The sequence below is a fragment of the Leishmania infantum genome, chromosome 34 (assembly GCF_000002875.2).
Source record: "Leishmania infantum JPCM5 genome chromosome 34".
Taxonomy (NCBI): Eukaryota; Euglenozoa; class Kinetoplastea; order Trypanosomatida; family Trypanosomatidae; genus Leishmania; species Leishmania infantum.
The window spans coordinates 272,251-285,705 of record NC_009418.2 but is presented as its reverse complement, the minus strand read 5'-3'; the positions used below and the strand labels follow the sequence as shown (position 1 = coordinate 285,705).

Genomic DNA, 13,455 nt, shown 5'->3' with positions numbered 1-13,455 from the left:
AGGCAAACTTCGCCGCCTTCTCCACTTCGTCTTTTGTCAAGGAACTTTTTCGCGTCTTCACCTTGTCCTGGTGGAACATATATATATATATGTCGAGACTGAGAGCACAAGAAAAAGAACAAGAAACCGCGCTGCACGCAACACCTTTCCCTTTCGTATTGTTTTTGACGGTCTCGCTTGCACACACACACACACACAGAAATGCACGCGCTGGCCTCGCTAGCGAGTGGGACCACACCCACGCAACTCCACGCTGCCGCCACACGCAACCGGTAGGTCCTTGCCTGCCTCCACCCTGAAAGAGATAATAAACAGACACCCAACAAAAGAAAACAAGCAGGAAAAGAAGGGGCTACACCTGAGAGTAGTGGAAAGGGAAAGGGGGGGGGGCGATCGATAATCGTAGAGAAACCCAAGTGTGCTTTGGCCCGCTTTGTGCGCCTCGGATTTAGTGCTGAGGCAGGCCTGTGGGCGAGCTGTGAGGTACTTCACTACGCTCTCCGTGTGGATGCGGTATTTCGGCTCGTTGATACCGAGCAGGCGAATGTGAGGACCGCAAAAAAAGACACATACATGCCAGTGTGCGCGCGTGTGGTGTCGAGGGATGGCTCGTGAGAGGACATCAGCGTAATAAAGTTTGGGGGATGGGGGAGGGCAAGTGAAGGTGAGGAGGCGGGCGGCAGGCTTGGGCACACAAAACGTACGCTCGCGTATTCCCCTTTAAAGAAGAGTGCAGCGGTATGTATCGAGAAAGAAACGGAGGAAGTGCTCGATGGACAGGCGCAGAAATCCTTACCATCATCGCCGTCTGCGTGGCCAAGCTCGGGCGCATATGCGCGTCGGTGGTGCGTGCGTGGGCCAGTGCCCATGAGAGTATCTCCAGGACACCACTTTCCCTAAGGCCGATCCGGTTTGTATATTCTGCGCCCACGGAAACTCCCCCACGTGGTTGAAATGAGAACAAAGCAGGCACGAGCACAAAACGCATCCGGTGGCCCACAAAAATGCCACCTTCCTTGGCGAGAGGGGGTGTGGGAGGAGAGGGAATCGAAAGTTCAAGCACAGGCGTACGCATCCAGGTGACGTGGTGCACACCGGCAAACACAAGGCACATCCGAAGCTCCGCGCGCCCCAACACACCAAGACTCACGGCTGACACTTCAGTGCCGGAGAATTCGAAAGGGTATTTTCCCTCCATAAACGTGATGCGAATGACGCGGCGGAGGGGTCTGGGAGGGGGAAGAAGACAGGCCGGGGTAGCAAGCGCCTCTGCAAGGTCGATAGCTGTGTGCATGAACACACATACCCGTACAAAAGGTCCTCAGGAGCTGGGTGTGTGTGGAGACGAGGACACATGGGCGACAACCCTTTTGCGAGCCAGGCATGAGTGAGGGAGAACGGGGGCTCAGGTCCCACCGCCGCGCCCCTTCCCTACAGCTTCCACCATTTCCACCTGACTTCCGCATCTTCCTGCAAAAAGAGCGAAAACTGAACTTGAATGAGGAGGAGCACGCTCTTCTCCAAGCTGCCTGCGCGTCCAGCACCAGACTTGCGCGCAGGAGCGCTTGGGTGGGCCGTGGCTGCCTTCGCTGCTGTTTCTTCGTTCAACGCCTCTGTGGTGTCGTCGTCGGAGGATGTGAAGCCGCGCAGCCCCGGCATTGTGAACAGCCGGAACAGCTTGTTCACCACGACGACAGGCACGTTGCGCTTGTCGTCAAAGAAGAGGCGAATGCGCATCCCGCGCATCTCGGGCGACACCGATACCTCTCGCATCGAAGTACTGGAGAGTAGCGAGCGAGGAGAGCGCGAAGGGGGCTCAATTGTGGCAGAGGCGGAACGGGTGGGAATCAGATAGGCGGAGCCCTCGACATCTTCGTGAAATAGCTTGCGGGGTGCCATGGCGGTGTCTGCGGGCTGCGCGGTCGGCGCTAAAGGATCTTCCTCCGTTTGCTTCATCATATCGAGGGAGGCAGAGGGAACTGGACGAGAGCTTGGGCGCGATCCCTGCCGAGACGCTGGTGCACTACCCCACTGCTCGCACTGCCGCTTCACAACCTGCTGCACCCGCTCACGTCGCCGCTGCTCCATCTCTTTCCTCTCTTCCCTCACCTGCTTGGCAATGACGCGGCTACGCACAATGTCCAGAAAGGCAGCGAATTCGTGCGAACGCGGCTCGCCAACCAACAGAGGCAGCTGTTTGCGCCTGCGACGACGCCGCTCTCGGCGGAGACGCGCCACGGTCTCCTTGCGTCGCCGTGCCTCCTCTGACAAGCAGTGCGCCGGAAGGACGTCCAGTACTGCCGCTGACTGCTTGCCTACTTTCCGCACCGGCTGCTCTTTCTCCTCCGAGGCCTCTGACGGAGGCGGTGGTGCTGTCGTTGCCGGCGAGATGTTCAGCGAAAGTGAAGAGGGGACCGCGTCTGAGGAGCGGCTTGAGGAGGATGACACGTTCCACTCGTCAACAACGTGGACGGTGTGCCGCCGGTGGCGATGGTCGCTTCCACTCCTGTTCGTCACACTTGTCGGGGAGGGAAAACTATGGTAGATGCGCAGCACACGTGAGCCGTGCAGAGATGAGTGCATTGAGGTGGTGATCTCTTTCACAGCGGGCTCCGCCTCTGCTGTTTTTTCGATTGGGATAGAGGCCGATGCACCACTGCCAGAAGCCGTCACCTTCCCTTCTTCGTGCGTTGCGTCTACCGGAGTCACCTGCGCTGTCTTCTCTGCCTCCGCCTCCTCATCCAGGTCGTCCACCTCCGCCTGGTCCCTCTCCAGTGCTTCCAGTGCCAGCCCCAGCCGCTCCGTCCCCACCTGCTCGCACAACAGCTGGTACGGGAACCCCATAAAGGACTGTTGGGAGGCCAGCACCACCTCTCGCACTGCAGAGAAGATCTTCTCACTTCGCGCCTTGGGATCGGTGGGGAAGAGAAGGGAGGCGTGATAGAGCGCAGGGTTGTAGCCGGAGACGGAGAGGAGAGGATCCCCCACAAAGTCCGGCAGGCTCGCCCGCATCTTGACAACCGCACCCTTGAGGGCTGCCGTGCTTGCGGAGAAAAAATGCTCCAACAAGGTCGTCTCTCTCCTCGACGCCGGACTGGAGCTGGAGTTGCCAGCGCCTAATGATGCCGCCGCAGTCGCCGCGGGTGTAGTGGCAGCATCGCCGTTTTTTTCATCTGCCAATGCGGCGGCCAACTTCTTCTTCACATGCTGCTGGCTTCTGTCGTAGCCGTACTCGACGTAGCTCAAGATGGCCGCCAAGGCATCGCTGGCGTCGTGGTAGGGTGTGTCTTCGACCAAGAGGGTCTCGCGGGGGATGTCACGCTCAAACTGCTCCCAAACGTACAGCCACTCGTGGGCCAGCGCGTTCGGGTCCGCAAAGCGGCGCGATATTTCTTGCCGTTCCGCGTGTGTGAGACCTCTGGAGCCGGCGAGCCAGTGATGTTTGCGCAGCGCGCGATCGAGCTGCTGCTGCCGCTTCTTGTTCTCGTCGATCGTCTCTTCGAAATCTGGGGAGTAGCGGTAGCGAAACACAACCGGCACACTTTCGTGATGGTGGATCGCCTTCTGCAGGAGCGCGTACGGCCACATCGCCTCAAGTTTCGCCGCTCGCTCGGTCTCTTGGGCCGGGGTGAGAGGCGCGGGAAGCTGTTTCGCCCCTTTACCCACCGCAGCAGCAGGGGCAGCGGCGTCAACATGAAAATTTGTGGTGGGGCCTGGAGCCTGTCCGGAAGCTGTTGTTGTCCTGCCGCTCGCACGCGAGTCCCTTGAAGATGGAAACTCCGGGCTCTCAAGGGCGACGCTGTGCGGCGTCGCGGCAGGCGCCGGCGAAGAGCCCGGGCTCATCGCCTCTGAGTCACGACTGCGCATAAGAAACATGTAGGAGGCGGGAACGCGCGGCGAGCCGGATCCCATTCCTTCTGCCACTGCCGCGGTGACAGCCTCCGCTGCGACGGTACCCGGCGGGAAAGCAGCCTTGGCCCGTAGAGACGTGTGAGCGGGACCTGGCACGGCGGACGGCGAGGGAATGCTTGGGTCTGCCGCGGTGGATGGAGCGCCAGTGCGTTCGGGTCTTTTGTTTGGTGGCAGAGCAGAAGCGGGAGTCGCGACCTGCGCGTGGCCCTCTTCAACTACACCTGTCACTTTCACAGCCATGGATGCGGGTTTGGCGGGCAATGCTGAGGAGGCGGCAAGTGTCGTGTTCCACTCCTGCGTCATGGCAGGCGAGGGGGACGGGATGGCGCTGGTGCGAACAGCGCCGCCTTGAGTAGCGTAGGTGCACAGCTGGTCACACTGCTCCTCTTCACGTGCTACGTAGGAGTGAAAGCCAGAGAGCGCGTCAGAGAAGAGGGCTTCCCGGGCAGCAGTGAGGGAGACGGTGTAGCGCGGAGACTCGTAGAACTCTTCCATCGTCGCCGGCAGTTCTCCCTTCATCTTTCGAGATGCAGGGTATCTGTTTTCCGAGGTTGTGACGAGCTCTGTAAGACTCTTCGCAGAGCCCCCGAGGCCGCCCAAGAACCGTCCTTGGTGCTTCTCCTTTGGCTGCTGCACCGCACGGATGCATTCAACTGCCTCCTCGGTGCTCTTGACGTGACCGAGAACGTACACAAAATCATCGTCAGAGTTATTGGACGACGTTGAGGGCGAGCGTGACCGGGAGGAGGGGGGCGCCGGCCTGCTGCTGCGTTGCAATGTGCGCTGGCCCTGCGGCCCAAGTGACGGCTTGCGAAGCGGAGGCGGCATTGGCGGACCATGCGCTGCCCTGACGGCGAGTGCGTGGAGCTGAAATGCGCCGCGTCTAAGCGGGCAGAAAAAGCCGCAGACGGGCTTCAATGGACGGCGAAAGCAGGAAAACAGAAAACGCTTGCGCCTCTAGTGGGAACAATGAGGACACGAGAGGGGGAGAGGCACCGACGCACGAAAAGGCAAAGGAAAGAAGGGCGTTGAGGGGACCAAGGGGTGGGGGAGTGTGTGTCGCTGAGTTGGTGGTCCGGTGGCGCAGACTCGGGGGAGGAGGGGGAGGGAAGCAGTGAGAGCGAATTTTCGCCGGAGGCTTCTCAGCGGAAATGAGGAAGGGGGAAGAAAAGAGTTAAAGAGGGGTTCGAGAGGGTAGGCATACACACATATCCCCCAACATGCACCCAGGAGGGGGGAGAAAAAAAACTGTGTTGGGGGTTTCACCTGGTCATCGGAGAACAGCTGTGCACACACCCTTGAATGCCCGCGGAGCACCTCTGGACGCTTGGCAACTTGTTCTGGCTTGTGGCGTGGCAGCTCTACACACGAAGTGGTAGGGAAAGGCCCTCACCTGCAACTCGAGGCGAATGCGGGCGCGGCAGGCGGCTCCATAGACAACAAAGATTAACGTGGAAAGGAAAACAAGCCATGCGGCTATCCGAGGGGACGGAATGAGTGTGTGAGAGAGCTGAAGGTGAGCACAGGTAGTAACGGATGTTCATTGCTGAGCCCCTTTCAAGGCCGTTTCAGCTCTGCTTGTTCACCAGAATTTCCCTTCGTCACGACTGTCGGGAAAGTCACCGCTCGGGCCACCAACAACACTAAAAAAAAAAGATGAGAGCAAAAGCAGATGACCAAGACGAGCTGATAAGAGAACAGCGCAGCCACCACGAGAAAAAAATATACGCACCGACGCAGCGGGGCTCTGCTGCGTTGTTTAGCGACGGGTAGCAGTACGAGGTACGCTGAGTAAGGAGCGCTCACGAACATCGCTACTTGAAGCAGCGTGGCCAGCATCTCCTGCTGGTTTCTTACCGTGACCTCGGGTGGGGAAGACCGATAGAAAAGAGATGATACACACACACACACACAGAAGGGTAACATGCACGGACAGCGACGCGATAGAGGGCGAATGAGGGGAAGCAAAGGGGAGGGGGGGCAAAAAAAAATGTGTGAAGTAATTACGACTCAAGTGTCAACAAAATACAACAGTGAATCATGCACAGAAAATGTGCAGCAGCAACAACAAAAGGATAATCAGGCGCGCACGCACACCTACTCAGCGAGAACGGCCTCATTTCCTGCGTTTGGTTCCCTTCGCCGTGGCTGAACATGGCTTGGAAACTACAAACGAAAAGAGGGCAACAACACCCCCCTCCCCCACACCTCCCTTCAAGAAAGACAAAGCATGTCGGCCTTGCCGCGCACACGCTCACATTGAAAGCGCGAGATGCGCAGAGGGGGATGCTACTAAAGGTGTATAACACAGCAGCGAGAGAGCGGTGATAGGAAGAGGGCAGAATAATCACAAGACAACACACACACACACACACGAAGCAAGCGGCGAGGGAATAAGAAGCCACGAAGGGGGAGGAGAGACAGACAGACTGGGCTTATGATAGGCTGAGGCGTTTCCTTTCCGCCAATGAATGTGTGAGAGAAAACCACCACAAAGGAAAGGGGAGAAGAGGGGCCTCACCCAAGGAAGGGGGAGGGGGTAGATGGGGAGCTGCACAGTGAAACAGTGGCGATGTCGCCAGCGACAGGAAGAGGCAAAGAGGAGAAAGGAGGAGGAGAGGTGCGAGAGAGTACGTTGGGGAGGGGGAAAGACGAACACTGGGAAGGGAAGAGGCTGCTGAAGGGCCTTTTCGTTCGTTCGCCATCAGAATGGAAGTGCGGGAGAGTGAAGGGAAGAGATCGTGCGACGGAGAACAAAAAAATAGTGAATGCTTGCTGGTGAGAGAAAGGCAGAGATAGAGGGGCAGAAGGGAGTGGTAGAGAAAGATGGGGAGGATAGGGGTGTTTCGGTGGAGGCGAGGGAGAAAGCAGATGCTGTTTTTTCCATGACTGCGGCTGCTCTGTGTTCTCGGCCCCGCGCGCGGCTTCGAAATCATTTCTGCGACGTCCCCTTTCTGAGCACTTCGCGGCAAGCCAGGAAACGAGACGAGCACTGAAAGAAAAGGAAGAAATAGCAGGTCTTGAGAGATGCTGGTGTTCTTTTCTTCCATTATGGTCGCACTCGCTGTCACGTATGTTGAGGGTCATTGGTGACCTCATGACAAGCTCAAGTCTATATATGCATATAATTTTTCTCCTTTGCATTTCGCACACAGACAAGAAAAAAGCGGACCGCATGCTCTCACACACATCGGCAGTAGACGTCGCCCTATACGCACACTCACACTCACAGAGATATACTTGGCTCCACAAGGTACCAGGTATGCACAGACACACATACACACAGACAATCATTGCAGCCCGTCGCGCAAGGACGCAACGACAGCAACAGGAAAGAAAGAAGTCCAAGAGAAGGTGAAGAGAAGAGGGAAAATGAAATATCAGAACACCACTGCGTTGATCATGGCGCCGATGGATTGGTTAAGATTGCGGTGGATGACGTTTTCCGCCTCCATCTGCAGGTGAGACATGGCGTTGATCTGACCGACGTTGCCGAGATCGTCCTCGTCGCGTCCTTGCGTTATGTACTTCTCCGCCTGCTTTGAGAGGGAGATGAGCTCGCGAATGCTCGTGCGGGTCTCCCGCTGGTACACCTTCGCCTTCTCCAACTTGAAGCCCTCCTGCCAGCCCTTGCGGTACACGTTCAGCAGCAGCCGCAACTCGTGATTCTTCTTACGGAAGGTGACGGGTAGGTTGTAGTACTGGCGGTTGAGATTGTGGGAGAGGGCCACAGCCGACGGCTTGGACAGAAATCCGATGTTCGACGTCACCTGACGCGGTTCCACGTACTCACCCATCGCCCGCATAGCCATAATTTCCTGGGGGATAGTGCGGAAGGCGTCAATCACCACCTTGCCGCGCACAGACTGGATGGGGTCCACCACGACCGACACGCTGCGCGGGGTCAGATTCTCGTAGCCGGCGGCTGTCATCACATCCTCCGAGGACAGCCAGCAGCCGAATCCGGGATGGCTGTGGTACCACCCCACGACGTTCTCGTGACGACCGACCAGTTTCAGCTTGTCCAGCATGTGCACCTGGTACTCCGGGTCGACCGCCTCGACGGACTGACCCGTGGCGGTCTGCGGCATCGAGAAGACATCCGCCACACGAATTGTGTAGTCGTCGATCTCCTCGCCAATCATGAGGCCCATCACCTCCAGCGGCACGCCGGCGCGACCGTGAATGAGCATCTTCAGCAGTGCGATGGACGAAATCTGAATCGTCTCCGCAGTGTCGCGGGCATCGCGCACCTCAGTCTGGCGGCCCATGCCGCGGCCAGCCATCATTCCGAAGGCCGAGGGGTCCATCTTGTACCTGCACCCCTGTGTGTATGTATGTGCGCTTGTGCGACGAGAGTGTGCGTTTACAAACTCGCAAGGAGTCGAGGGACAGCTTGGGATGGGTGGGCGAGCAGAGGCACGCTTCGTGGAGGAGGGGGGGGGATACAATCCTGCACGGCAGCGCACTTGGAATGGAGCGCAGAAACGCGGAAAAATAAAAGTAAAACAGCAAACTAAACGAAATCAAAGAGATCGCTTCAACGACGGCAGTGATGCTGACGGTTGCGACACTCGGCAGATGTGCGCGCGCGTTTGAGAAAGACGGGAAAGGGAGTGGGAGAGAGAAAAAGAACAGACTTTCGCCAGTCACACAGCGCTTCAATGTGCGTGTTGTGCTCACGTCGGCAGCGCGTTCTCTTTCGCACCGCCGAGAGGAAGGATAGCCCACAAGGAGGAAGAAGAGCAAGAGAGTAAAGGCAGATGGAGAACACACGTACTTGTGCAAGGTGGCGAATTGGGCCTCAGGAGCGGTGTCGCCGGCGGCAAGAGCAGAAGCAACACCAGGAGGAGCCCTCATGGCGTACATCTCCGGTGCGGAGCTATGCGCGTTAGGAAGAGAGGGAGGAGGGGCCCGATTACGGGTGAGGACGCAGCTGTCGCAGATTTCCGTTTTTTGCCCGAAAAGTCGTCTACCCTCCCCTGTCGACTCCCACAGGAGTACCCAGACTCCGCCAGCCAGCGCGCAACGGCGAGAGTGTGGAAAGAAGGGAGAAGCAGTGAGCACTTTTAGACTTGTGGTAGCTGAGGCTGTGCTACAGACCGGCGCGCACAAACACAAACACGTACTTGGGCATGGGAGAAAACACAAAAGGTTGGCTGTGAGAAAGAAGAGGAGAGGAGAGGCGAACATCGGCGCATCCCACCCCCCACACACACATGCAAGATTATGCGTTTGTTATGCAACCTTTTGTTTTCTAGCGCCTCCGCTCTCTGCCATACAACACGAGGTCGATTCGACTCCCCTCCCCTCCCCGGCCTGCCATAGGCCCACCACCTCGTGTGGTGCAAAGCAGCGGTAAACACATACGCTACAGCAGTGCGCCGGCTCAGCCGTCTGAGAGCGCGGCCTCTGTCTCAAACTCTGCCGAGCCTCGACTCGCGGTGCCTCAGGCTCCCCTCCTTCCCTCCACCAATGGGCAGTGTGAGGGCCGGGTGCGATGCGTCCGAGTCACGCCGACACCCTGCCTTTCACATGGATGGCGCAAGCGTGTTTATTGTTTCAGGTCGCACCGACGCAACACCGTCATCCGGGGCCTGACCGCCGGCATCAGTAGCGATGCATCGCTCTAAAGCTCCCCTACCTCGTGGGTGCTTGACCCTGTCAGCACCAGAAGTGGCTTGGCGTTCGGCAAGGATGGGAAGGGCTGTTTTGGCACCCCCAAAGAGAGAGTGGGTACTGGGCCCTGTCATACCACGCACTGAGATGTGTCCCCCCACCCGTCATCATCAGGAGCTTCTTATGCAATGGTGAGAAAGAAAACAGGCACCAAGAAAAAGCAAAACGAAAGAAAAAAATGGGGCTACGTGAAGAGAGAGGCCAGGCGGCACGTCCAACATCTATGCGCACAAAAGCCACACATACAAGCACAGAGTAGGTCGCAGCGGAGGCAGCAGACGTCATGCGTATATCCTGCCCTGTCCTGCGTCCCCGACCCACCATTGCTCCCCCTCCACGTTACACCGGGGTGGGTGTGTAGGTGGGTGGGTGGGTGGGGGGGAGAACAACAAAACGACAAGGCATCGCGCGCGAGTGGTGACGGACATTCCACCTCCGCCTCTTCCATCGTTTCTCGTTTAGCTCCGCATTCGTGATACTGAGAGACTAGCCGGGCTGGAGAAGAGGATGAGAGAGTATGGGTGGATGGAAAGCCATGTGAAGAATAGTTTGGACTTGGAAGAGAGCTGCGCTATTATCACGAAGGGCCTTTTCCGAGGCGATACCGCCCGGCTCCCCTTCCCCTCCCCCTGTGCGGAGCCAGCTGACGCGATGCGCCAGCACACTGGCTCTTCACATAGGGAAGGAGGACAGCAAAGATGAACGCATGGCCTAGAGCGCATGTCAGTTCGTCTTCTTGCGAAGCTCATCATCTCCGGCAAGGTCCTCATACAGGTACCTATTGAGCGCTGCGAAGGTGCCCACTACCGCCTCCAGCTTCTCCAAGTCCCTGCCAATGAAGGCAAACTCGGTGCAAAAGCGCAGTGATAGCGTGTGCAGAGAGCGACTGGAGCGAAGCTGCTTCACCTCCGCTGGGGTTACGTCGGTGCTGTCCAGGATGAGTGTCTCCAAGGCGGGCAGCTGCGCCAGGCACCCTACATGGTGCAGGCGATCGCAGTAGCTCAGATCCATCAGCTGCAGGCGCTGCATGTCAGGGGTGCACAGGGCACGCAGCCCATCATCGCCGAGGGAGCCACTGCGCACAATGACACACTCGAGTGTGCTTATGTGAGCGAGACCGCTGAGGTCACTGAGATGCTCGCACATCTCCGCAATGAAGAGTCGGAGAGGCGGCGTGCGACGGGGCTGAGCCGCGGACGCGGACGACCCTGATGAGTCATGCGGGTCTGTGCCACCGAACAGGCCAAACTTGTTCACTCGAGTTTGGCTAAGGTTCAGCAGCTCAAGCTGCTGCTGGCGCACCAGGCCCTTTACACTTGAGACACAGAGACAGTATGTAAGGTCGAGGTGATACAGATGGGAGCGGAACTTCTGGTGAAGCGCCTCCACGAGATCCTTGCGCGGATTCCCGCGGTGCACATCCGCTTGCCCAGCGCCGTCGTCGTCGATGAGGATAAGATGCTGCAGAGCGTCCAGAGTACTCTGCAGCGATTTCTGTGCGTCATCTGGTAGCTCAGGGGCCTCTTTTGCTATCGCTGTAGTGAACAACGCCAACATCGCACTTAGGTCATGCGCGTATGTGTGACCGTCGAGGCTACCGATGCCTACGTCGTCAACGTAGGTGAAGGGCAGTAGCAGCTGCTCCAGCTGCGTCAAGTACCCCATCGGGTTTACATCATCAACCCTCAGAGCGCTGGTCAGGTCGAGTGCGCGTAAGGTGCACATCGGTGAGTGCGGCGGTTGAGGCTGCTGCGTCGCCGCAGCGGCTTCCACCAGCAGCGCGTACCGACCCAGCTCACGCAAAGCGGCACTGTCCACGTCGCTGCCGGCGGCGCACACCCAGGTGAGATGACCGTGGTGTGTCAAAAGGGCCAGTGCGAGGCCGGTGGCGGACGGAGAAGCAAACCGCGAGCCATCTCGCAAGGAGAGGGAGAGAAGGAGGTCGGCGACGGCGAGCGTTCCAGAAGGTTCCCTTAGGGAGAGCTCAGCAACTCGACTGGCAGCGTGGCTGCATAGTTGGTCCAGCATGTGGGACAAGGCATACAGCTCCCCGCGACGGTGGCGCAGCTGCGTGCACCCTGCCACGTCCAGCGCCCACAATCCCTTGCCATGCGCCACAGCTGCCTCGCCCTCACTGGTCGTCGGCGGTGTCATCACGCTTCCGAGGACGCAGGCGAGTAGGTGGGTGCCACGCACTCCAGTGTGACTCACATCGAGAGCTGCCAACTGGTGCCTTCCGTAGACCCTTCCCATTTTGTGGAAGGCAGAGATGAGATCCACGGGAGGGACGCGGCATTGGTGGCTCGTGCCGTTTCCGCTGCCGCTGTGCCGCTCATCACTGGCGCGGAGGGGCGGAGCGACTTGCAGAACGCCGTGAAGAACGCTTTCTACAAAGACAACGAGTATCATCCACATCAGCAGAAACAACTTTGCCGCCCACGGGGCATGCGCCGTCCGCTCTGAGAGGCGGTGATACACGATCATAATGAAGCGGCGCGGCCACCAAAGATCTGCGAAGACGTCGTCCACGTACTTGATGTGCAGCAACGGCGGTGGAAGCGTTCGCGGCTCATTGTAGCTACTACCACTGACGCGAACACTATGGCTTCCGTGTGTGAGGCTGATGGCTTGGGAGGCCGTCGTGGGAAGTTCGTGCCTTCGTATCGAGCGCTGCAACCACCACTGTGAGACACCGCACAGCGCCTTGTCTGTCGCTTCCGCAGTGCCCACAAACACTTGACGGTACCATACCGTGGTAAGAAGCCCACGTGATGACACGGCGGCCGCAGACGCTCGTTGCCGTTGTGCTTCGCGTATGCGGTGCCGAAGCTCGCTGAACTGCTGCACCACATACACCGATGTGGCTGTCTTCGGGTCGTTTGCGGTCTCATCGTCGGCCCCGCCATCGTCGCCGTGCAATTCTGCCCCAGCGCGGAAAATACTGTTTGTGGTGGACGGCATCCTTTCCTCCCTGCTCCCTCCAGCCATGCCATTGTAGACCGCTGCATTGGGTGGGACTGACAGCATCGAGGCGACGGAGCCGCCACACGACGTGGTAGAGGGGAAGAGGAGACGTGGGCTCAGTGCTGCCGGCTTTCCTTCGCCGTGGGTGGGAAAGGCGCCTTTCTGCTTCGCTGCTCCGTCGCTCGACGCTCTGCCTTCGGTGAATGCTGCGCCGGCGCCGGCCGCGTCGAGCTCGTGCACACCCGACACCAACACTACTGTGATCCCGCCAATATGAGCTCCGCAGCATCCAGCTGCGTCCGCAGCGTTTTTCACACCTCGTGCCGCTGAGATGCTTCTGCCTTTGGCCGTCTTCAGCGGCGTGGATGGGGGAGAGGCGGGGCCGTTGAAAGAAAGCGATGCAGGCCTCACTGGCGAGACTGCGTGACCAACGTCTGCGAGGCTCTCCCCGGTCCGTCTCAGCCACGACAGTACACTCGCAACCACGCTCCCGTGTGCGGTTTGCTTCGAAGACGAAGAGACAAGTCCGGTTGCGCTCGCATCCGCGCTGTCCGTCTTCAGAGCGACCTGCAGCACTCTTGGCTGCACGGTGGCGTTTGCTAGAACGGATCCGAATGTGTTCTCTACTCCGTCGCTGGCAGCGCCATCGACTTCAGCATCAGCGGGGCAGGTGCCGATCTGAGTAAAGGGGAGCACCACCCACGCATGCCGCTGCTCCGCAACAACGCGTGCTGCAGGGCTGGCAGCGATCCATGCGAGTGGAAGCCTTTGCTGGCGCCGCACGGCGCCCGACCCATTTCCTTGTGTTGCAGATGGCCAGTAGGAGGCGATGCAGACTAGAAGATCGGCGCCGGAGGGGAGCAACGGCGGCAGTGACGTGGACCCTACACTCATGACTAC

At 58.8% G+C, this 13,455-nt stretch overlaps 3 protein-coding genes across 3 annotated transcripts; all 3 read right to left on the bottom strand.

Moving 5' to 3' along the window:
- Nucleotides 1–1,431: 1,431 nt before the first annotated feature.
- LINJ_34_0680 (hypothetical protein, unknown function) lies at nucleotides 1,432–4,215 on the bottom strand (the record flags this gene model as incomplete). The annotated part of the gene is made up of 1 exon (XM_001468418.1): nucleotides 1,432–4,215. The coding sequence occupies one exon, from the start codon at nucleotides 4,213–4,215 to the stop codon at nucleotides 1,432–1,434; it is 2,784 nt and encodes a 927-aa protein (XP_001468455.1).
- A 3,077-nt stretch (nucleotides 4,216–7,292) lies between these two features.
- LINJ_34_0670 (19S proteasome regulatory subunit,Metallo-peptidase, Clan MP, Family M67) lies at nucleotides 7,293–8,222 on the bottom strand (the record flags this gene model as incomplete). The annotated part of the gene is made up of 1 exon (XM_001468417.1): nucleotides 7,293–8,222. One exon carries the CDS (start codon nucleotides 8,220–8,222, stop codon nucleotides 7,293–7,295), a length of 930 nt encoding a protein of 309 aa, XP_001468454.1.
- Nucleotides 8,223–10,314: 2,092 nt separating this feature from the next.
- On the bottom strand, nucleotides 10,315–13,449 carry LINJ_34_0660 (hypothetical protein, unknown function; the record flags this gene model as incomplete). Its single annotated transcript, XM_001468416.2, has 1 exon — nucleotides 10,315–13,449. The coding sequence occupies one exon, from the start codon at nucleotides 13,447–13,449 to the stop codon at nucleotides 10,315–10,317; it is 3,135 nt and encodes a 1,044-aa protein (XP_001468453.2).
- Between the last annotated feature and the right edge of the window lie 6 nt (nucleotides 13,450–13,455).